General features: G+C 40.9%; 1 protein-coding gene across 2 annotated transcripts in view; it reads right to left on the bottom strand.

Annotated features, from left to right (window-relative positions):
• Positions 1-23,160, bottom strand: part of LOC149153397 (DNA-binding protein) — a 413,454-nt gene that overhangs the window by 206,495 nt on the left and 183,799 nt on the right. For both annotated transcript variants that reach the window (XM_089442331.1, XM_089442330.1), the window contains exon 8: positions 12,302-12,374. In XM_089442331.1, coding sequence (XP_089298457.1) covers positions 12,302-12,374 — 73 coding nt within the window. The remainder of the gene's footprint in view (positions 1-12,301; positions 12,375-23,160) is intronic.

The raw sequence follows: 23,160 nt of genomic DNA, 5'->3' as shown, positions 1-23,160 counted from the left end.
CACTGCTAAAACGTGGATGATGAATAGACACATCTATTGGGCTTCTGAGCCTACTCAAGTTGCTAGCCGACTTGACAATTTGATTTATAACATAAATAAATTCATAACTTCATAAATACTTATCGGAATCGGATGATCTTTAGATCAATCCTACACCTCTCGATGAGAGGGATCCAATAAAAATATCTAGCTACCATAAATAAGATGACCCACATGGAGTTTGGCCCTAGTTGCCAATTTTAACACTCCCTCTCAACTAGGGAGAACTCCATCTGTTGATCCATATGTCTGACTGTACTATCTCTGCCATAAGTGCCCTGCACTACTCTGCTCAGCACTTGCTGGCTCTGCTCAGCTCTGTTGGCTCTGCTCTGCTTTGCTCAACTCTGCTTAGCTCTGCTCTGCTTTGCTCAGCTCTGTTGGCTCTGCTCTGCTCTGCTTAGCTCTGCTAAACTATGAAGAAGAAGAATTGATCAAGAATGTGTCATACCATTCTCCATTGACCCGAAGTCAGTCTCAGAGTGCGTACCACTAGTCCCAGACTAGTCCTCAACCGACCCGAAGTCAGTGTCATAGTACGTACAACTCCTACCACTAGTCCCAGACCAGTACTCTACTGACTCGAAATCAGTCTCAGAGTATGTACCACTAGTCCCAAACCAGTGCTCTACTGACCCAAAGTGAGTGTCATAGTGGGTACAACTCCTACCACTGGTCCCAGACCAGTATCATTGATCCCAGATCAATGAAGGTCATCTTAGCATAGGGAGCACAGTAGATACAGCGATGCGTCCATCGGTATTATTATGGTCCCTATCCTCATTTCCCCACTCATTGATCAGATGAGAGGTACTTCCCATGAGTCTCAAACTGCATGGGTAGGATGCCTTGACAGGAGAACTAATCAATCCTGTCCTCATAGGAGAACTAATCATCTTGCTACACAATCATCATGGAGAACACATCATCCAGACCTCATAGGAGAACTAATCATCCTGCTACACAGGAGAGTGAATCATCCTGTCCCACAAGAGAGCGAATCATCTTGTCCCACAAGAGAGCTAATCATCTTGTTCACAGGAGAGCGAATCATCCTGTCTACAGGAGCGCGAATCATCCTGTCCCACAAGAGAGCTAATCATCTTGCTCACAGGAGAGCGAATCATCCTGTCCCACAAGAGAGCGAATCATCTTGTCCCAGTGCGCACCACCAGGGGAGGGTGAGTCACCCTGTGGTCGTATGTTGCTCCAGTAAGAACCGCAAGCCCCCAGAGCTCCCAGAGCTCAATGTATGCAACATGCAGGACCCTTTTACAAGGGTCTCTCGACGACTCCAAGTCGTTCGGGAAAATCACAAATTTGATCTTTCCCCGGGGCTCTGACAAAGTGTAGCGACCTGTACATCATCTCAGTGCGATGGAGCCTCCTTGCTCATCGACTTACCATATCCCAGATAAGGTAGTATTTGATGTCTATCTGCTGGAGCAATCATTGAATACAAGATTCCTCAATAATCGAATCCCACCTCTGGTTGTCACAGAGAATCACAGTGGTATTCATCATGTGTACTCACTGAAGAGTTTCCACAACCAGGCAACTTCATACAAGGTCATACTCGTAGTTATGTATCCAGTCTCAGTGGTACTTATAACAATCGACTTTTGCTTCCAGCTCATCCATGATATCAAAACAGAATCCAAAGAGAACCAGCACTGGAAGTGCTCTAGTGATCCTCCACACTGCCTGCCTAGTCAGCATTCGAATAATCATGCAGTTTTCATATTTCTGGCAGTGTATCTCAATCTATGAGAGATTGTGCCCTGAAGATATCTCAGAAGATTCTTGGCACCAATCCAGTGAGGCTCAACCAAATATGAGCTCACCATGCAAAACATATGTCCAGAATCCAAATCCCTCTTACTTCTGCAAATGAGAGGATCTGCACCTCTCAAAAATAGTTCATCCGCATAAGGTGTCGGTATGAGAGATCTATCATCCACAACCTTCGAGTAATGGTTTGGATCGTTTTCACTCCTAGTGAATCTCAACTTCATCAAACAGCTATCAATCCTCTCATACTCCACCCGGGTGTTTTGCTTCAAGCCATAGAGAGCTTTCTTCCACTTGTATACATGAGATTTCCATTCATGAATCTCAAACTCCACGGGTTGTTCCAAACCTGTGGACCTGCTACATGAGGGGAATGGTTCCCTTGTAAGATTTTCCTTTGGTACATCTCAAACATGCACTTTCATGCTCTTTTTGAATTCAGGGTTCCCTGTCACCATCTGACTCACAGACCTCCAGTGCTATGTGTCAATGGACATGGTCCCCAGTTGACTTCTTGTAACTTAATACAACCCTGAACTCAAAACATCTTTGAAAATTCTATTTTCAAACACGTACCTTTCCGTCGACGAATGCCACCTTAAAACCTTCAACTTCCATTCCTGAAATGGGCACCAAGTTCTTCTTGCAATCAGGTAAGTAAAGGAGATTCTGTAAATGAATCTAGTTACCCTCATTCAATTGAGAGGTAACATTCCCTACACCCTTTTCGAGATAGGTGGCATCGGCTCCAAGTATAATCCTGGGGTTCCTTGCTTTCTTTGAAGAGTCGACCATTTCTCCTCGATGAACTGTAATACCTGTCATTCTTTTGATCATTGAAGATGTCCCTGGAATGATCATCAAGCGATGTGTCCTTGCCATTTGGACACTAGTTATGTATCCGGTCTTCCAATGAAGTGATCTTTAGATGGGCCATCAGAAACTTCCGCTACGCCATTCTGATAATATGCTCTGCTTCAACTTCACCCTTAGGGAATGAGAAGAGGGATAATGATCCTTTTGTCCTATCCCAACTGTCTTTGGTGATTGCTCTCACTCTTGCTTGGGCATTGTCTTCACCTTAGCTCTGATACCATGTTAATTTTAGGTATGTTCTATGCTAGAGCAATTTATTTAAATTTTCACAGTCAGCTCAATATCTTTTCCAGATTAGCAATCACTTCAGCATTAAAGTAAATTGCAGATAGAACATAAATATAAATCGCAGAAGACAAGCCAAGACAAGAGGACACAAGATGTGGCGCTAGCCAGGGACAAACCCCACAATGTCAGGAAATCCTTGATCAATTCTTCTTTTATGTTCTTCAAAGTTCAGCAGAGAAAGTGAGAGAGATAGTATATTTACAACAAAAGTCAACACTTTGACTTATCTTATAACGATGAGATCAGTTGAAGACATTTTGCTTCAACTGATTCTCCAAGGTAACGGCTTCACCTATCATAGTGCTGCTTTTCGTCCATTTGCTGCACATAACTGTGTGACACCATGCTGTACTGTCACATGTGTTGAACCTTGATGACTGAGCTGCTCCTGCTCTTATCATCATGCTGCTCATTATTTATCATGCCCACTGTCTCATTCATCATCATGCTGCCCTTGCTAATGTGCCCATCATGCATCATCATGTTGTCTCATACATCAGCATGTTGTTCATTACAGAGATGGTCTCTACATATTCTTCAAGCCTTGCAGTTGCACCTGTTGTAGCATCATGATATGAGACCGTTCATTCTTGTCATTCTTTATCACTATGTCGAGGTCATGAAAGCACGTTTCTGTGGGATCACTGGAATCCTTCTCATCATAATTATGACGGGACTATGACTGTATCTAGTGAGTAGGCCAAGACAAAGAGTATCACTAGACTCTTGTCTTCACAAGTATGCCTGAGACTGATATGACTTCATGACAGCATATCTACATGACTGTGTATGAGGTGTCTTCATGACAGCGTATAGGTGTTGTGCATACATAACTGCGTATGCATATAAGGCTGCGCATAAGGTGACAGCGTATAGACTGTCCACGTTGTGCGTATAGTTTCCATAACTGACGGATTAGGGCATCACGTAGATGTTTCCATTGTATGCATATGAATGTCTTTATTGACTGCGTGTAACTTCGGTTCCTCTTCATGACAGCAGATAACTGTGGCTACTTGTCTTTACAGCGGTTCCATATACCCTGCGGCTTCATATACCTTGGCTCTCTACGGCCCACTGATATGCGGCTCCTTAACCCTACTGCGGCCCACTGATCTGCGGCTCCTTAACCTCCATTGACTGCGGCTTATTGCGGCTGCTCTTCCTCTTATGACTGCGGTTGACTGCGGCCTGGTTGCGGCCTTTTCTTTATTACTGCGGCTACCATCTGTGGCTGCCTTTCACTGTGTATAAAGAGTCTACAAGACTGCATATGAATGTCTCCATCTTTGACTGTGTAAGGGCTTCTTAAACAGCGTGTTAGGTATGGTATCTCCCTTAACTGCGCTGGGATCTCCCTTCATCTGCATTGTTGAGTCTTGAAAATGTCATTCATTTCCATTACACTTTCACTATTATGTCCATTATATCACCTCCATTTCACTACTATGTCACCACATTCATCCCACTCTCATTATCATTGGGCCACATTTATGTTTTTCCAATCTTTATTAATTCTAAGCCTTTTAAGTGAATTTGTGGTTAAAAATTAGAAAATAATGTGCATATGCTTATACCTAACAGATGGGTTGAGATTGTTGACATGTGTAGGTTGAAAGGAGGCTTCTAGAAGACCCTTATGTGGCAATCTAAGGCCAAATTCGAATTTGAGTGGAAAGAATCATGGGATCATGAGGATATGTGTCACATCTCCTAATTATATTATAACTCTAAGAAGACACGTGTCTTATCAATTCCTATTTTGATTAGGACTCTAGAGGTAGAGGGAGAGATTCATGGACTCTCATTAATGAGATGGCTTCTCATCTTTTTGTATAAATAGGAGATACTCTCCTTCATTTGTTAGTTCTTATGTTCTTAAGCTTGTTAGCTTGTGAGATGGCTTTGGAAAGCTTTTGAGAGCTTTGTTGTACTTTGTAATTTTGAAGAATTTGTATAAAGCTTTGATGTTCTCAACATGGAAGGAGATGTGAAGTAGATGTCATGGAGCATATTAGAATGTAAGGTAGAGTAGATTTCATTTTGTAATTTTGCTTTGATTTCATTATGTCATTTGATTGTTTGATAGTTTGATAGTTTAGATTTTCCATTCATGCAATTTTAATTCATGTAAGTGTGTTCAACCGGTTGATTGTAGATTAGTTTTTCTTTATATGTTTTTGCATCAACTAGTGACATGAGATTAACCTCTCTGTTCCTCTCTGTTGACTTTGCTTTTCTTAGTTTTTTTAATTTCAGTTCTGTTTTGATTTCAGTCTTCTTTACTTGCTTTGTTAGTTAGTTTAGAAATCAACTTGCTCATATCATTAAAAGTTACCTTCGAAAGCCATAGCGGGACTACTGGCAAGGGATCAAATTATGAATGTGTGATTTGATTTTAGTTTTACTTTTCTGCAATTAGATATTAAATTGCTCATATCATTGACGGTTACCTCCGAAAGCCATAGTGGGACAACTGGCAATGGATCAACTTATGAATGTGTGATTTGATTTTAGTTTTACTTATCTGCAATTAGATATTAAATTGCTCATATCATTGACGGTTACCTCCGAAAGCCATAGCGGGACTAATGGCGAGGGATCGAATTATGAATATGTAATTTGATTTTAGTTTTACTTTTCTGCAATTAGATATTAAATTGCTCATATCATTGACGGTTCCCTCCGAAAGCCATAGCGGGACTACTGGCGAGGGATCGAATTATGAATATGTAATTTGATTTTAGTTTTACTTTTCTGCAATTAGATATTAAATTGCTCATATCATTGACGGTTCCCTCCGAAAGCCATAGCGGGACTACTGGCGAGGGATCGAATTATGAATGTGTAATTTGATTTTAGTTTTACTTTCTTTGAAATTTTTTATTTCTTTGAGTGCAGTAGCTTAAATCGTTTTTCTATATTTAGACAGCAGCAGAGATAATAGTTTCATGATCAGTAGTTCATTATTTACTTGTTTAATAGTAGATTCCATTCTTGTTCAAGCATTACTGTCATCACTAGTATATTCTAAGACCTTTGAAGTGTTAAGTTCTTGAAATCATTATAGAGGACATAATTGCCTTAAAATCTATATCCATACTTGCCTTCTAGAGACTTAGGAATAGGATTTCCATTTGCATTAAACACTTTAGGAGATCAACAAGAATAAAACCCCAAAACAAAACAAAAAACTATACAACAACGAAGTAAGAAAAAGGTTAACTAAACACATATGGTGCATCACACTTCATCAGTTTACGATACCCGGATTGATAATTTATGTAGAGCAATTTAAGACATTAAATTGACTAACATGCGTCTTAATGACTGTGATTTAGGGCTTCATTTGTAGGCCAACGTATTACCCTTGGTATCTCTCTCCTTTACCAAAAAACCAAGACGTGGAGAGGAGGAGATCACCTCAAGAATACATGTTCAAAATGACTTCAAGTCCTCACCAATTTATACTAAAACGTGGATGATGAATAGACACGTCTATTGGGCTTCTGAGCCTATTCAAGTTGTTTGCCAACTTGACAATTTGATTTATAACATAAATAAATTCATAACTTCATAAATACTTATCGAATCGGATGATCTTTAGATCAATCCTACACCTCTCGATGAGAGGGATCCAATAAAAATATCAGCTGCCATAAATAAGATGAACCACATGGAGTTTGGCCCTAGTTGCCAATTTTAACAAAAGCCCATATCACCGAGGAAGTAGAGGACGCTGAAAAGAAGAAGTCCAAAAAAGAGGAAGTAAGAGATCTCTATTATGACTGAAATAGTCTTCCTCACATAAGTTATTTTCAAGTTCCTAAGTCTTTTATTGAAAGAAATGACTATAATGAGTCACTAATAATATGATGGGATGCATCATGGCATCATAGAAGCATTGAAAGCAAGAGCTTGTGACTTCATCATAGAGAAGCATGAAAGATGGATGCAGCATGACAGTCAACTATGGAAGGATATAGCTCTTGGAAACCTCACTTGTAACATAAGTGGCACTTATGGAAAAGAAAGAAAAAGGTCATCTAGTACAAGGCTCATCATATGTCTGTCAAAAGGAAACATTTGTTGATGGGGATACTTCAGATCCTCAAGATTCCCTAATGGAATCTTCATCGAAAGGTTCACCGATCAAGAGGGGAAGCAAGTGTTTCATCAAGAATTCCAAACTTGTGGAATTCATGGGATGATGGTATGATGAGATAAGAGGTGAAGCAATCCAAGGGATTGAAGCTCTTTTCAATCAAGGAAGTTGTTGAAGGAAGTCTAGATAAAGGAAAATGAGGTATGTGTGCTTACATTCAATATTGTAGAGTCATGTCATATGGTTGTAGATAACATGGATCAATGCTCTATTTTGAGAGCATGATCAAAAGAAAGGATCTCCTCTGAAGGAATGCAGAAATGCATGGGTCACACATTCACTAGATGAAATCAACATAATATGTCCTCATATGTAATATGAGGTGGTTGACTATGATTGAGGAATTCTAGTTGGAAGTTCCTGGGAATGAAATGTGTGAAGAAAGGAAGGAAGAGATCATGGGATATGCAACCATGGAAGAAGGCAATCAACATCCAAAGACCAAGAAGAATTGACTAGGATATCTCCATGAAAGATATGAAGACTATGATGGACTGTGAAAAAGAAAGAGACCCTTGACAATATATATCTTTGGGAGATGTGTCGATATGTATGCAGGATGTTAATGCAAACTAGAAGATGTCATCATGAAAGACCATCACAAAGGTAATTTTGATTTAAGTGTTCATTTCTTATTTTTGAACAAATATCTGGATGGGCTTATGCAAGGCTGCCGAGGGAAGAGCTATGGATATCTTCCACCACTAATGCCCATGTAGTAGGATGAAAGATCCTTAAGGAAACATAGCATGAAGAAGGCAGCATGACATGAAGGAAGGCCAGATATGGACTAAAATATCACTTTTCGATGATGACATGACTGTCTCATAAATGAAAGTGATGGATGGTTTGTGCCCTATGAAGAAGTCCCAAACATGAAGACTCCCAAATAACGAAAAAAAGTTCATGATACCGTGAGGACGAGTTCATCAAGCAGTTGGTTGTCCCATCATCTCCACCTGAGGAGTTGTTGTAGGTCACTGATTAAGAGGGAACCTAGAAACAAGTTTCTTATTTGGAAGAAACTTGGAAGCAAAATTCCTAAGCCAAGAGGGAGCTTAGGTTCATTCCTTTGTAGGAATGAGTACATTCCTTTATTGGAATAGGTATGTCCTCCATAATTAAGAGGGAGAGGTAGAAACATCATTCTTGTCTTCACTTGGGAAGACAGAATGGAGGATTGGGTAAACATTTGGCATCTGATACTCTTTGAGGATGAGTTAGGGCATCCAAGATAAGAGTAGTCGTAGAGGACTGATATTCTTTGAGGGCAAGGAATCGAAGATAAGAATAAACACAACATGAGAACCCGAGTGGTGTATGTTCCGAGAGAGACAATGATGAGGGTGTCTATACATCATTGGTCTCGCCAGCATTGTGCCTAGATCTCGTGGAGAGATAGAGTTGTTAGTCAAGGCCTTGCTATGTGACAATGTTGGTTGATATAATGCTAAACAAATGGGTTACCAATCTGACTCCTCTTATGAGAATTCTTCAGATTGAGAATGACCAAGTACAATTATGAATACCTCCCTAGTTAAGAGGGAGTGTTGAAAAGTGTAACTAGGTTCGGTCTTCATAATGACATGTGTAAATGTGATTTTATGTAATTGATGTAAAGAAGAAAAATAAAATTATTTTTGTAATGCTTGTCTCATGGGTTTCATGAGCAAGGAATTTTATTTTTAGTAATGGCTCTCATTGTGAGCCTTTAGGATTGGTCATAAAGTCAAATTGAATCAATGTCATGTATGAAGGACCCTTCTTGGGCATGTTACATTTTTGTACGAGTCATCAAAAGTATAAGAAGGCCCTCCAAGACCAAGCAAAGGCACCTCCTACAAGTCGGATTCAAGATGGATTCAAAGATATACTCCAAAAGACATGTCGGCTCACCCTCAAGTCGGCCTAATTTGACTGGGAAACAACTACAAATAGGGCAGCTCGGCCTCATTTTAGAACAGGAATTTCAGTCATGGTCTGTGGTTGGAAGAAGTGTGAAAAAGGTTGAGGAAGGAAGCCTAATAACCAGCGAGAGAAAGAAGAAGAAGATCGAACTATTTCAGATCTGTTTTCGGCTCTAACTTGTCACATGTGTGAAGTAAGGAGGCAGCATCTGTTGCAAAAGAAGCCGAGGATATTGCCAGAGGATCCAAGGTTAGTAAGGTCACTTGAGAAGCCGAAGTATGTGAGAAAGTCTCCCCTCCAAGCGAAGCGGTGACAAGGTATAGAAGTTGGTCATCATACTTCTCACACGCTGTAATTAGGGCTGAAATAAGGTACAGGCAGTGTTACTTGGGAGCAAGAACGAAAGCAGGGAGCGGGAACAAAAACGAGAGCGGGAGCGACATTTTCAGAAGCTCCTGGTTTGGGAGCGAATCCCGGAGTGTTTTTTATATAATATATATTTTTTTTATATTTTGATACATATATGTCAACAGAAACATGTAGAATAATGAATTGGATATAAAAAAACATAGATTGAACCATATAACGACAATCATCTAGAAGTTATAATCTTCATCAACCACGTCCACAAGTTAGTAACATAGTAACATACAACATATTGAATCTCATGATTCAACAATCTTAAAGTTTCAAGCTTTCAAAATTCAATATATAACATTTATCATCATTGATCACCAAAGTTGTAGTTGTAAGCTAAGTGTAACCATTACAACAAATAATATCTAACATGAATGAAATGTTATAAAATAAAATAAAATGAAACAACTTTCAACTTTCATGAAGCATCATATTCATAATTCATTACTGAGTTATAATTGCCAACTTCAAACTTAAATTGTCATATATTGTTTAAAAAAATATCATAATAAATATGAAAGAGTCAATAGTTATAAAAACTACTAGAAACTAGAAAAGAGAAGTAAATCTATTATCTATTTCTTATGCTTGGGCCTCTTGCCACCACGAGAAATGTCTAATTTTTTAGTCTTCTTGTAAAATAAGATCTTTGTCATTAATATCACCCTCTAAGCATTAATATCCAAAGCTATCTTTGTCATTACCTTTGTATCTGTATAGGGATCTGTCATTAATATCACCCTCTAAGCATTAACATAAGATAGAAAAAGCATAGCATGTCAAGTCAAGATTTTGTTTGAGTGATGTGTACATTTTTAGGAGGGTCATGATAGAGGAGTTCAACAACCAATGTCACTAACATCAAGGTACATAGAGGGATTGGTGCTCTTGATTAAATACGAGTTCCATACCCTAAAACATGACAAAATTCAATGGAAACATTGCAATCCCCCAATCCTGAAATCCTGAAAAACTGATAAGTCTGCTAGATTTTGAATGAAATCTAAAATTATACTTTCTCCATATGAAATCCAATGAGGCCGGAACCACTCTCAAACATCCTAAGTCATTTCATGGTAATGTTAAAAATTTAAGTAAAATGATGAAAATGAAGATTAAGGAGAATGTCACTTTTACTTTAAGAATTTAACATTACCATGAATAGCATATCAATACTAGGGACATAGACTTGATCATTAAGCTGCCCCACTCAAAAATTATTTGTTTCTTTCAAAAAAAATTGCATTTCGAACATTACTACAAAAAAATTGCAAAAAAGGCAAACCGCTCCCGAAAAGGCAGGGAGCAAAAAAAATTTTAGGGAGCGTGCTCCTAAAATCGCTCCCGACCCGCTCCCGAGTCGCTCCCGCCCAGAGCGCGGATTGGGAGTGGGATCGAGGGGGGCGTGGGCGCTCCCCCGCAACACTGGATACAGGTATGAAGCAGAAGGAAGCCAAAGTTGAAGGGTCGCCGAAAAAGGAAGAAGAAGCAAAAGACTAAGGATCTCATCCAGGGAGCTTTGTGTCTTGGTCTTGGAGTGGAAAATAGGTCAAGGGTCTTGGTCTTGGTATTTGTCAATTGGAATCTCTATAAAAAGAAGATTTTGTTTGGGTTTTCCTCTCAAGTGGGGGAGGTTTTGGCCCTGGATGATAGCCTATATTATGTGTCTCTTGTCTCTTTATGGTTTATGCATTGGTAGCTATTTGATAAATAAGAACACTATAATAATCCTAATCTAAGAAGTAAAAAGCATTCACAAGCAGTTATCTAAAGAAGAGAAATCACCTAATTGCTATGCCCTAGATTTCTCAACATGACCAAGGGTCACACCCATTCATGGTGGGGCCGACCTGTCAACTTGGAGCCTATATGAACCCCAAAAGAATTAAACTTTTAATTTTATTTTTCATAATTTTCCTTGGCCGATTTGGGAGGCCTCTTAGCATGCAGGGGTACCTCCCGATGCTACACAAAAATCAACACAATCTTCAGGGATCTCATTCACTGTTGGAAATGATTTAAGTATTTTGAGGGGTAACAAGGAGTCTAACCATTTTACTCTTAATACATAACACCTATTTCTAACATCGTTGAGGATACTTGATTTACAAGTTGAGCAAATGAAGTCTACTAAATTTTATTGTGACAATCAGAACATAATTAAGTTGGCTAAAAATCCTACATTTCTTGACCAAACCATACATGTGTAGATACATTGTAACACCATTCTATAGCTAGTGAAGAATGGAAACATACGGCTGCAGTACGTTGCAAATCATTAGCAGAGTATAAACATGCTTACCCAGCCTCTTAGTCAAGATCAGTTTGTAAAATTTCAAAATAAGCTTGGGATCATCTTCTGTATGACCATTAAGGGAGGGTATTAGAGTGTTTAGCAGTCATCTAATAACTTCAGACTTTAAGTTGATGCTTAGATATCAATTATAAAGTTATGTTAGAAAAAGAAAGTTCTGTTTGATTAACAATGTGGCGTCCTAAGGTTAATTAGTCACAAGTTACTTTTAAGTAGTTACAAAAGTGGTTCCAGAATCTACTTCTCTCTCGTATATAATTTTTTTCTACGACACATTAAATGATATAAAAGTTGTATCTTCTCTCTTTATTCTGTTCCATGTTATGTGTTTAAACTTTAATTTATCACTATAAATGTAGTTCTTGCAAAGAAGAGGTTTTTCTACATGAAATATAACAACAAACTTATTGAATTTCACCATCAAACGCTATATCAGTAATTATTTATGACACGCACAACCAATAAATCTTGAGAGTGTTATATATAAATAGAAATTAACGCACCTGAGAATCAAGAGCACTCTCTAATACTTGTGGAAGAAGTCGTGCAGGGTGCCCCAACCTCACTAGTTTTACTCTGAAAGGAAAACATGAAACAATTAAATAAACAGAAGAAAGAAGGAAAGTTAAAGCTAAATAAAAAAATCCTACATATACACAAGCTTAACTACTTTTATCCCATGCACATCAAAACGTATCCATAAAGAAAACACTCGATGTCAGTAATCGCATTATGGCTATGCTTCAAATGTTACTTAGAAGTTAGAATGATGCAATGTATAGTCCCAATAAAATTATAAATTCTATGATGTGCCCTTGATGAGAAATGCACGTGGGAATGTTCTTAGGTAGAGTCTCAATAAAATCTATCATGCGCCCTTCACAAGAAATGTATCTAGGAATGTACAGAATAGTGAGGATACTGTTGAAATAAATACATACGCAAAAGCAGTGGAAGAAAAGGAGGTATTATAAGACAAAATAATTAACTGACTTGAAAACAAAAAGGCAAGCAAAATAACCTCCATGGGCCCAAAAGTCTAGACATTATTTTTAAAAAATTTCAAGGATAGTTCATAGTTAGTTATTAATGTTACAAAACTGATAACAAAAGGATTCACTGGTAACAAAATTTTAGCTTATTGTTAATGTTAGGTATGTTCTACACTGAAAGCAAATTTACTTCAATTTTCCATATTAGCTCAATATCAATTCCAGATTAGCAATCACATTTAGCATGATAGTAAAATGCAAATAGAACATAAACATAAATCACAGAAAACAAGCCAAGACAAGAGGACACAAGATGTGGCGTCAGCGAGGGACAAACCCCAATGTGGGGAAACCCTTGATCAATTCTTCTTATGTTCTTCAATAGTTTAGCAGAGAGAGAGAGATAGTACATATACATCAGAGGTCAACATTTTGACTTATCAAAATAAGCGCAGAGATCTTCTCTATGAAGATAACACATGAGGTGGCTGATCTGAACTCAGGGGAAGGCATACTGCTTCAACTGATCTTCCAAGGTGACTCCATCACCATGTTGCACCTCATCAACATGCTGCATCCATTACTGTGCTGCACCTCATCATCATGCTGCACCCATCCACTATGTTGCATCTCATCATGCTGCACTAATCATCACTGTGCTGCACCATGCTGCACCCATCATCACTGTCACCTATATGCTGCATACTGCAATACTGTAACTCTGTCATGGAACAACCTTAGCTGCTTGCTATGGCTTGCAGCCTAGCAAAGCAGCTAGCTGTAGCAAGAGATTCTTCCAACAGATCTCATGAACCCTTTATACATACCCAGACATAATCTTGATACAACGCTGTTTGCTATACTTGACTTTGCTGTCAGCACTATGATTCACCAACCAAGTAAACAGTCCTAGGAACAAATCATGTCCAAACAGATATGCTGCCACCTACAGCACCATGCTGTAATACAATTACCCTTGCTGCAGTTTTAGATCCACTTTCCTTGTTGTGACTAAGGGTCCTTTCATACATAGATAAGGGCTCCTTCAATTAAGGCTTTCCTCCTATATTTGCTGCAGCCGGGATGTCCTCCTTTAGGACTGTGACAAGGGCAACACTAGCCCTCCTTTGACAGCGGATGAGGGCATACCTGAATGCATCTTAAACTCCTGTTTGGACAGCGGTTTAATGGACAATTTGACAGCTGCTAGGAACCTTGTTAGCAGGGGCTTGAACCTCCTTCTTGGACTGCGGCTAGGGCAGATAGGAGCCTCATCAAACTGCAGATTAGGGCTCCTAGATTGAGCTGCGTATTAGTGCCTCTTGACTGCATTTATACTGCGGATTAGATCCCTTCCTTGGACAGCATATAACTCTCTTCCTTGACTGTGTGTGCATCTCTTCCTTGACAGCGTCTAGGGCACCAGCTTGTGACAGTTGATTGGACTGCGGTTAGAGCTTGTCAAGCCCTTCTCTTTACAGCGAATACATGCCTCCTTTTGGTGCCTATGAAGCCCTCATTGACTGCGGCCTAGGAGTCTTCTTTCTCTGTGGTTATGACCCCTTCAGGACAGCGTTAGGTTGCTTAGCATATAGGCCTCTCCTTGCTGTGTAATGGAATCATCCTTCACCTTCTTGACAGCGTTATAGGGTATCTCCTTCCATGGCTGTGATTTGATCTTCCTTAGGGCAGCATTAGGGCATCATGAGGCTTCTTCCTTTTACTGTGGATTAGGGCATCATTAGGCCAACGTATATCCTAGGGCACTCCCTCTAGATCTCATCTTCATCAAACCCAAAACAGAATGAAGAGAGATCACAAGAGTGTGTATGTCAAATGACTTAAAGTCCTTTTCTATTTATACTAAAACGTAGAGGATAAGTGAGGGCAATTTGGTTGCTGGCCGACCTTGACGAATTGTCCCATAACACAAATAAATTCATATCTCCATGAATACATGTCGGAATCGGATGATCTTTAGATCAATCCTACAACTCTCGACGAGAGGAATCCAAGAAAAATATCAGCTGCCATAAATAAGAAGACCCACGTGGAGTTTGGCCCTAGTTGCCAATTTTAACACTTATGCTAATTTTTACAAGGCAAAAGTTAAGCATAAAAGATCAGCTCATAAAGATGAACACCACTGAAAAATACATGCCAAACATATACTGCGTAAGATAGACCAAAAAATAATTATACTCTCTCTCATTCAATGGTTGGTTATAGATCCTCTTCATCCTGTTGATTTTGGGTAGCATCGGATGTGCTCTAGCCTTGAAAATTGTTAGAGAGGCTAAGGCACATGAGATCTCCAAGACCCAAAAATCATTTGGAGAAATTCCACCCAGAAGAAGAGATATTAAAATAATTAATATTTTTATGGGTTCCTAAGTCTAAACTTAGGAAAATAAAAATATTAATGAGTATTAATATAAAATGGATGAGAAATTTCTAAGTGACGAGGATCAAGCCAGTTCTAATCTTAGTCGTTCATTAGGGACTTAATCTCAGCCGTTGAATCGTCAATAGGAAAAGTATAAGAGGAGGCTTGAGAGTCAGTTGGAGATACACAAAGAGAGATCAAGAATTCAATTTTCTGGGGCGAGGTTTGCTGAGGAAATCAAGTTAGTGATCAGTTGCAGCGAGGGGCAGTTCAGCAAGGGATTAACATCCAAGGATGCAGAATACATAGCAAAGAGGCAGCGCAATGCCAGAGAGACAGCGCAATGCCAGAGAGACAGCGCAGACCCTAGAAAGGTTGACGTAGAGGCAGCAGGAGTTGACGCAGAGGACGCAGGAGGTCATAGAGGCTGAAGCAGAAGCCGTAGAGGCTGATGCAGGCAGTGTAGAGGGTAGTAGAGGTTGACACTAGGATTTAGAGGCAACGCTAGGGAAATTATGTGGGGCAAACTGAGAGCAGATCAGCTGGGATAGGGTGACGCAGTTCGTGAAGAGTGGCGCAGTTCTAGAGTAGTGCTTGGAGCAGCTTTCATTGTCCAGCACAAGGAACAATCAGAGTCACTGTGGGGTTGATCGTTCGGTTGCTGATTTGCCGAAATATCTGTCTTCAGATATACGTACTACTGCCAAGGACATTCTATGTTGGGTGAGCCATTCCTGGCACCCTAGTTGTATTCACGAAATCTGCTTAATAATAAAACCCTCATATCTGTTACATCGGTTTTCCCGCATTGGGTTTTCCCAGGGACGATTGTCCAAAAATAATGGTGTCCCTTGTGTTATTGTTTCTATTTACTTCAATACATGATCTGTATATCTATGAAGGTTGCATTTGTGTTTACTTCGATATTTATACAATTAAATAACTTGTTAATGTAAAGAACAAGTAGGATATAGTAAATCAGAAATTGCAGTAGGGATTTCTGATGTGCTAGATTCAGGAATTTTCACATGGTATCAGAGGGATTGCAGATCAGAGGAGACTAAAGACACCAGCCAAGAAAATCTAAGAATTTGCAATAGAGAAGAAGTTGTCCCAAGCGACAGCGTTGTTCCAGAGCTGAAGAGGCAAGAGGAGGACTGACGCAGAGGCTCATGCAGTGCCTACATCATCATTCTTAGCCAAGAGAGGAAGACGCAGTAGCAAGGAGGAGCCCACGTTGTAGCTACGTCAGCTATCCAGGCTAGCGCAGAGGCAGAGGGAGGAAGATCAGGCTTATGTAGTGCCAAGTTATCTTTCTGAGCCAGGAAGGATTGACGCAGTGGCCAGGAGGAGCAGATCCAGCTCTCACTGTGATTGCGTAGACCCAGAAGGGCTCAGATTCTTCAGTTGTCGGAGCTAAGGGAGTTGTGCAAATTTTGATTTGTGGAGCTGGTGGGACGTTGTGTCTGTCAGTGCACAATAGTGTCTAAGGAGATTGAACTAAGGTAGAGGGAAGCACTACCTCAACATATTTCTAGCCAAGAAATCTAAATTCGGGTTGCAGCTGCAAAGGAGGATTGGAGAGGAGTGATTCGACAATTGCCCGGAGGATTTCCGAGACGGAAATCAGGACTCAAAGGGAGCCTAGAGAAGAGGAGCAGAGATGGCAGTGAATGGATTGAGGGATGAGGACAGAATGGACGAGGCTTCCAATTTTGTCATCTAGAAGACCAGGATCCTGGCAATCCTGGATAAACATCGCATCAAGGACTATGCCTTGAAAACAGTTGTTGTCCCAGTTGACACTAATGCAAATGAGAAGTATGAGGAGGCCGAGGCGAAGGCAAAATGCATGATCCTAAACGAGGTCAAGGATCATGTCATACCACATATTGCTGAGAAGAACACAACAAGGGAGATGTGGCAGACGCTGACCACCTTATACCAAGGCTCTTCCATGCAGCGGAAGATGTTATTGGAAAATCAGCTAGGATCATATCAGATGCAAAAAGGAGATGAGATAGATCTGTTCCTTCTCAGGTTGCAAGGAATTCGCAACTAGCTTACTTCCGTGGGGTCTACACCAGATCCAAAGTTCATGGTCGAGACTGCTCTGAATGCAGTCTCCGAGGACTGGGAGACGTTTGTCCAAAGCATTTTGGGCAGAGCGACTCTCCCTAGTTGGGAGGAGATGTGGGCAACTCTTGAACAGAAAGAGCTCAAGAGATTGACCAAGGCGAGCAATAGTGGTAAAGGAGTTCGAATCAAGAAAAAGGAGGAGGATGCAGCTCTAGCATCAACGGGACAGTATGGGGTTCAGAAGAGGAAGAAGAAAGTTATCTCCAAGGTCAAGTGCTTCAACTGTGGGGAGTTGGGACATTATGCCTCTCAATGCCCCAAGAAGAAAGGCAAGGGAGAAGCTTCCGACTCAAAGGTTGCTCCAGCAAAGGTGGAGAAGGATGTCAAGACTGATGACAATTGTACCATGAGTTCTCATGCGCCTTTAGAGAAGAGGTGGGGAGACATAAAGCTATAGTCCAGAGGACTACAAAAGAAGGGCAAGATCCTTGTGGTGCCAAACTCTTGGATCATATCCGGCTACAGGAGCCCTTAACAACAGTAGCATGATGACAGGTGTCAGGTGGAGCAGGGTGTGATGGAGCGACAAGGCAATGCTAGAGTGCTGAAGTCTGTAGCAGCACAGTGGAGATTGCAGCAGTGCGAGAAGCATAGTAGAGGTTGCAGCAGCGCAGTGGCAGCAAAGGGAGCACAGGGTAGCAGCAGAGGTGGCTTCAGCATCACGAGGCTTCCAGACTGACCAGGACGTCAATATTTGGGTGGAGTCAATTACTTACTTCTCGATAATTGAGTTGCAGTGCAACAGTGAGCAATGGCAGTGCTATGGGTAGCATGGGCAGCATGTTGAGAGGGAGTTGTTGTACAGATGTAGCAGTGGCAGTGGCAGTGGCAGTGTCATGGGCAGTAGTACAGAAAGCAGTGGTGCAGTGGATGTGGGGCAACAGGCCAAGCATCAGCATAGAGGACCGATGCGAAGGATCAATGTGATGCTTCTATGGTGAAGCATTGCTAGAGCACATTCCTCGCTAATAGGGAGTGTTGATTTTGGGTAGCATCGGATGTGCTCTAGCCTTGAAAATTGGTGGAGAGACTATGGCACATGAGATCTCCAAGACCCATAAATGGTTTCGAGAAATTCCACCCGGATGAAGTGATATTAAAATAATTAATATTTTTAATGGGTTCCTAAGTCTAAACTTAGGAAAATAAAAATATTAATGAGTATTAATAAAAAATGGGTGAGAAAGTTCTAAGTGACGAGGATCAAGGCAATTCTAATCTTAGCCGTTGATTAGAGACTTAATCTCAGTCGTTGAATCGTAAACAGGAAAAGTATAAGAGGAGGTTTGAGGGTTAGTTGGAGATACACCAAGAGAGATCAAGAATTCGATTTTTTGGGGCAAGGTTTGTCGAGGAAATCGAGTTAGTGATCAATTGCAGCGAGGGGCAGTTCAGCAAGGGATTTCCATCCAAGATTGAAGAATACATAGCAGAGAGGCAGCACAGTGCCGGAGAGACGGTGCGAGCCCTAGAAGGGCTGACGTAGAGGTAGCAGGAGCTGACACAAAGGACGCAAGAGGCCGTAGAGGCTAATGCAAAAGCCGTAGAGGCTAATGCAAGCAGTGCAGAGGAACGTAGAGGCTGACGTTGGGCTTCGAAGGCAACGTTGGGGAAATTTTGTGGGGCAGACTGAGAGCAGATCAGCCAGGAGAGGGTGATGCAGTTCCTAAAGAGTGATGCAGTTCCAATGCAGTGCTTGGAGCAACTTTCGCTATCCAGCACAAGGAACAGTCAGAGTCACTGTGCGGTTGATCATCTGGTTGCTAATTTGCCAGAATATCTGTCTTCGAATAGAGGTACTACTACCAAGGACATTCTCTGTTGGGTGAGCCATTTCTGGCACCCTAGTTGTATTCACGAAATCTGCTTAATAATAAAACCCTCATATCTGTTGCACTCGTTTTCCCGCATTGGGTTTTTCTAGGGACGATTGTCCAAAAATAACGGTGTCCCTTGTGTTATTATTTCTGTTTACTTCAGTACATGTTTTGTATATCTGAGAAGGTTGCATTTGTGTTTACTTCGATGTTTATGTGACTAAATAACTTGTTAATGTAAAGAACAAGTAGGAGATAGTAAACCAGAAATTGCAGTAGGGGTTTCTGATGTGTTAGATTCAGGAATTTTCACACATCCTTCACTAGTTGGAGGCCAGAAAAGTCCATCTCCATAAAGACATGTTGGACTTTCAAATTCTGGGAAAGGGTTATTCGGGTCACTCATATCCATTGACTTATCCTTCATTAGTGACTCCACACATACCAGGTCTCCTCGCATTAGTGAAAGTCCATAAATAGAAGGGAGCCTTAGCTGACGTTACTGTGGGATAAGACTCCATTTGTTGCCCTTGGCCTAGCATTTTCCCTTTAGGCATTCCCCTTCGGTCCCCTGCTAGTTTGAGCAGTAATAGTGCGCAATCACATCTTCCAACAATATAAGGCAATTGGTCACACAAATCCTAGTCAATGTGTCAATCCATTCGACAACTAGTTGACCCATCAACCAATTTGTCAATACTTCAGTTGAATCAATAACTTCAATGAAACTCATGCATGAAATTGTGGGAACAATCAGCAATAAACTACTCAAAGCAAAATTCTTGAACCACCCAATCAAAACTAGATCAACTAAGCATCTTTAGTCAATCCTCAGTCGACCATTGTCAAGTCATCAATTGCAAGGAAGGGTAGCATTGTATTACTATACAACCGGGGAGATACATTAGTATGAAGTCCTCAAGTAGCTATTCAAAGCTTTCCATGACCATACATCAATTCATCCATAGTCAAATCGAATAGTCGGCGTTGGTCCATGGTTCAACCTTTCACGTCACTTCTACAAAGACCTGAAAGCATGATCATCGGTATTCCAAGAAGTTTTATTCCTAGAATAATGTCTCAGATTCTTATGATGAGGAGAGTTGTAAGGCATAGATTTTTGGTCTATTGGAATAGACGAAGCAGGGGCAGGGTCTAGTTCACTAATAGGAGTCGAACAACTCAATATATGTTGATTTGATTTGGGGTAGCATCAGATGTGCTCTAGCCACGAAAATTTGTGCAGAGGCTACTGCACATGAGATCTCCAATACCCAGAAAGGGTTTGGGCAGATTCTAAACAGTTTGGGAGATATTAAAATAATTAATGTTTTTAATGGAGTCCGTAAGTCTAAACTTAGGGAAATTAAAATATTAATGTGAATTAATATAAAACTATGTTAGAATGGTCCAAAAGTCATGGATCAAACCAGATCTAATCTTAGCCATTGATTAGGGTCTTAATCTCGGCCGTTGATCTGTCAATGAGAAAAGTATAAGAGGAGGCTTGAAGGTCACTTAGAGACCACACTGAGGGAGACCAGTCAGTTCAATTTCCAGAGCGAGGTTAGCTGAGAAATTGAACCAGTGGTCTGGTGAGAAATCAAGAGATAGCAAGTATGGAATGGAGAGACGGGATCAGACACTAGAGATCAGCGCAAAGCCAGGAGGGGCAGACGCAGGGCATTTCAGGCAGACGCAGAAGTAGCAGGAGACTGGGCAGTCATTAACTGGGCCTACGTGGGTGACGCAGAGAGGTCCAGGGGTGACGCAGAGTGGTCCAGGGCTGACGCAGAGGTCAGCCGAGCTTACGCTGGGATTGGCACAAGTGATGGAGAATTTTTTCTCTTTGTGGGTAAGCCATTTTGGCACCCTGTTGTACTGAAGAATTGTTGAATAATAAAAACCTCCCTTGTTGCACCGGTTTTCCCACATTGGGTTTTTTTGGGGACTATTGTCCAAAATAACTGTGTCAATGTATTGATTCTTGTGAATATGTTTCTTTCTGTATTACGATGTGATATCTGCAGCAGTATTTATTTTAATGTTTATTGAAGTAATTTCATATTTAACTTATTGTGGAATAAGTAGGAAAAGTAAATCAGTTGTTGCAGTGATAGAATTTTCACATGGTATCGGAGCAAGTAATCAGAGACAGAAAGGGAAAATCAATTATGGGTCGAGACCATGATGCAGAGGCATCCACGTCAGGGGACTCACACAGAGTTTCAGAAGATTGCACAAGAGAAAGAGATTTTGATTTCTCTATGTTGGCTTCCAGGTTGGAAGAAGAAGTGGCGTGTATGACTAGTGTTGCATCATCAGAAGTATGGTATATAGACAGCCGAGCCTCGTGGCATATGACGGGAATCGGTGAATGTTTCTTAGAATACCGAGAAGAGAAGATGAACTTTCAGATCACCATGGGGAACAACGCAAAGTGTAATCCAATAGGGAAGGGTACCATAGTTTTTCAAACAGAATCGGGAGAACGGTTCCGTGCTACAAATGCGCCGCATGTACCAGGATTTGGGATGAAATTACTTTCCGTGTCGCAACTACAAGGCAAGGGCTATGACGTGTACTTCATCAAGGAGAAGGTATACATCAAACACCCAAGCTGGAAAAAGAGAGTGAAGATCGGGATCAAAAGTAATAGGTTGTATAGATTACAACTAGAATCACCAATGGCACTAATAGGCAGTCATGGAGACAAGGACTTGAACGAACTATGGCACAGAAGAATGGGTCACTTGCACCATGGAGCGCTGAGAACTCTCAGGAGCACTATAACAGTAGTTCCGGATCTGAGTACGAAACAAGATGAAGTATTCAAAGGATGTGCTCTACGAAAGTATGCCAAGGCAACCTTTTCCTAGGAGCAAACACAGGGCCAAGAGTGTACTAGGATTGATACACTCAGATATCTATGGACCTATGTCCGTCAAAGCTCTCAGTGGTGTCGAGTATTTCCTTACCTTCATTGATGACCACTCAAGGAAAACTTGGATTTATTTTTTGAAAACCAAGGATGAGGTTTTCTGTCGATTCAAGGAGTTCAAGGCTCTGGTGGAGAATCTGACTGGGAAGAAAATAAAAGTTTTGCACTCGGATAATGGTGGAGAATATGTCAATAAGGACTTCACTGATTTTTGCGCTAAGGAGGGCATCAGAAGAGAGTGGACCGCTCCCTACAATCCGGAGCAAAATGGGGTAGCAGAAAGAAAGAACAGGACTATTGTAGAAGCAGCTAGGGCCATGATGTATGACTAGGATATGCCAAAATTCCTGTGGGTGGAAGCATGCAACACAGTTGTCAATGTTCAGAAAAGAACTCCTCATCGAGCTTTGGGCAAGATTACTCCAAAGAAAGTCTTCACAGGGAAGACACCTAAAGTCAGTCATTTCAGGATATTTGGGAGTTTAGCATATTGCCGCATACCCGAAGAAAAGAGGAAGAAGCTGGATCAGGCTGCGGAAAAGGGATATCTGGTGTGATATAGCGAGAACCATTGTTTTACAACCCGGCCGAGTCAACTCCGAAACGGCCGTTTCGAACCGAGCCAGCACCAAAAACTATGACCCGGCCAGCAACCCGGCTCGGTTGACCGAGTCAACTATGACTCGGCCGAGTCATAGTTGACTCGGTCAACCCGGCCGGGTCCGTATTGACTCGGCCGAGTCAAAGAACCAACGGCTGGGCAGCGTAAAACATGAAAAAAATTAACTTTTTTTGTGATTTTTGGTAAAGTGCAATTCAGTTTATGGATTCCAAAGGGTAATGGTAAATTGTTAAATGCTTTTGGGGTCCATTTCCCCCTCCCAAACCCTATTTAAGACAGCCAAATGCTCTCATTCACTCACAGCAGTCTTATGCATTTGAGTGAGAGTCTTCTTTGAGAATTAGTGAGCAGTTCTTGAGCTTGTTTTGGAGCAGCAGTGAGGAGTCTTGGAGGAGCATTGTAGCTGGAGTGAGGAGCTTCTTGGGCAGCCATTTGGAGCAGCATTGAGGAGCTGATTCTTGGAGC

Source organism: Pinus tabuliformis, chromosome 9 (assembly GCF_031772625.1).
Source record: "Pinus tabuliformis cultivar Carrire ecotype Pingquan chromosome 9, CPIR1, whole genome shotgun sequence".
Taxonomy (NCBI): domain Eukaryota; kingdom Viridiplantae; phylum Streptophyta; class Pinopsida; order Pinales; family Pinaceae; genus Pinus; species Pinus tabuliformis.
Note: the sequence above shows the minus strand (reverse complement) of the source record. Positions and strands in the feature narration are given on the sequence as shown.